General features: G+C 37.1%; 1 protein-coding gene across 1 annotated transcript; it reads right to left on the bottom strand.

The window, feature by feature from the left end:
• Positions 1 to 202: 202 nt before the first annotated feature.
• On the bottom strand, positions 203 to 761 carry LOC147382018 (putative phosphoinositide phosphatase SAC9). Its single transcript, XM_086429682.1, has 3 exons — positions 737 to 761; positions 575 to 645; positions 203 to 397 (listed from the first exon to the last, which is right to left on the bottom strand). Exons 1-3 carry the CDS (start codon positions 759 to 761, stop codon positions 203 to 205), a joined length of 291 nt encoding a protein of 96 aa, XP_086285808.1.
• Between the last annotated feature and the right edge of the window lie 351 nt (positions 762 to 1112).

Here is a 1112-nt window from a genome sequence, read left to right on the forward strand (position 1 = left end):
AGGTGCAGATCATCTCCGATCAAGAATTATATCAAGTGCACAACTTAATAATATGTAATAAGTTGTGAGGAACAGAGATAGATTTAGCAAAAAGAACAAAATTATATTGGATAGAGAAACTCATAATAAAACAGTACTAGTAACGAATTAGATTTAATTCTTATTACCTGAAGGGCTGATACTTGGATAACAAAACTAGTGGCTATATGTGCCTATCTTCTAGCCACATTAAAGAATTATCCCAGATGTTCACATCTGAAGAAGGTGCATGAGTAACTCGAGGCTTTATCGCACTGAAAGCATCAAGGCGAAATCCAGCTAGCTCAGGTGATGCAAGTAACAAATAGTGTTCCAAGACACGATCATCATCGGTTAACCTTTCAGTCTCAATTGGTACCTGAAAGAAGAAAAGAGAAGTATTAGTGATACTGCCCCCACTAAATAATTATTAACAAAATGAATTGAAGGAAAATAGTAAGACAGAAGTCAGTTGTACCTTGAATCAATTTAATTGTGGACCTCTCTCTACCCAACTTTTTACACTTATCTAATCTGAGCCTTGTTGAGATCCAACTTCCAAATCTTTTCTCGCTGGGCTTCCAACTACAAGAAGCTTTTTGGCATGAAGACATGGGTCACTTTCAACTGTTCCCCCAAAAGATGCACAACGATTAAGTTCAGTGAAGGGGTTTTCATCAAGAGAAAGAAGATTGTACTCTTTCTAAACTAACAGAACTTGCACCAAGTCGTCTAAGATGCATTGTTACCCAAATAATACGGCATCGAACATAATCTCGGAAGGAGAATTTCACATGCCTTGGAACGTGACTCTCTCCATCAGCTTTTTCTGGTCCATAAAATTCAGAAGACAACGTTGTCAAGGATTAGATATCCCACTTTCCCATGCACGATCGCTCTTCCTTATTTATCTTATTGCTAGCCCATATTTGCACCTATAAAATCAAAAGTGGGAGATGTGTCAAATTAAAGGGTAAGAATTGCAGGAAATAAGAAATATACATGGAAAATGGAGATATGCGACAGAGGTTTGAAACTTGCATCTTTTTGTATATAGATGAATGGATACAAAGTGAGGAAAAAGGTCAGATGCT

This window comes from Akebia trifoliata, unplaced genomic scaffold (genome assembly GCF_017979445.1).
Source record: "Akebia trifoliata isolate Shusen 1 unplaced genomic scaffold, ASM1797944v1 Contig00085, whole genome shotgun sequence".
NCBI lineage: Eukaryota > Viridiplantae > Streptophyta > Magnoliopsida > Ranunculales > Lardizabalaceae > Akebia > Akebia trifoliata.

Coding starts and splice junctions, on each gene's coding strand:
- LOC147382018 (XM_086429682.1), bottom strand. CDS start 761: ATGCATCTTAGACGACTTGGTGCAA. Junction 646..736: donor TCTTAGACGACTTGGTGCAA/GTTCTGTTAGTT, acceptor TTGGGGGAACAG/TTGAAAGTGACCCATGTCTT. Junction 398..574: donor CAGCGAGAAAAGATTTGGAA/GTTGGATCTCAA, acceptor TTCTTCTTTCAG/GTACCAATTGAGACTGAAAG.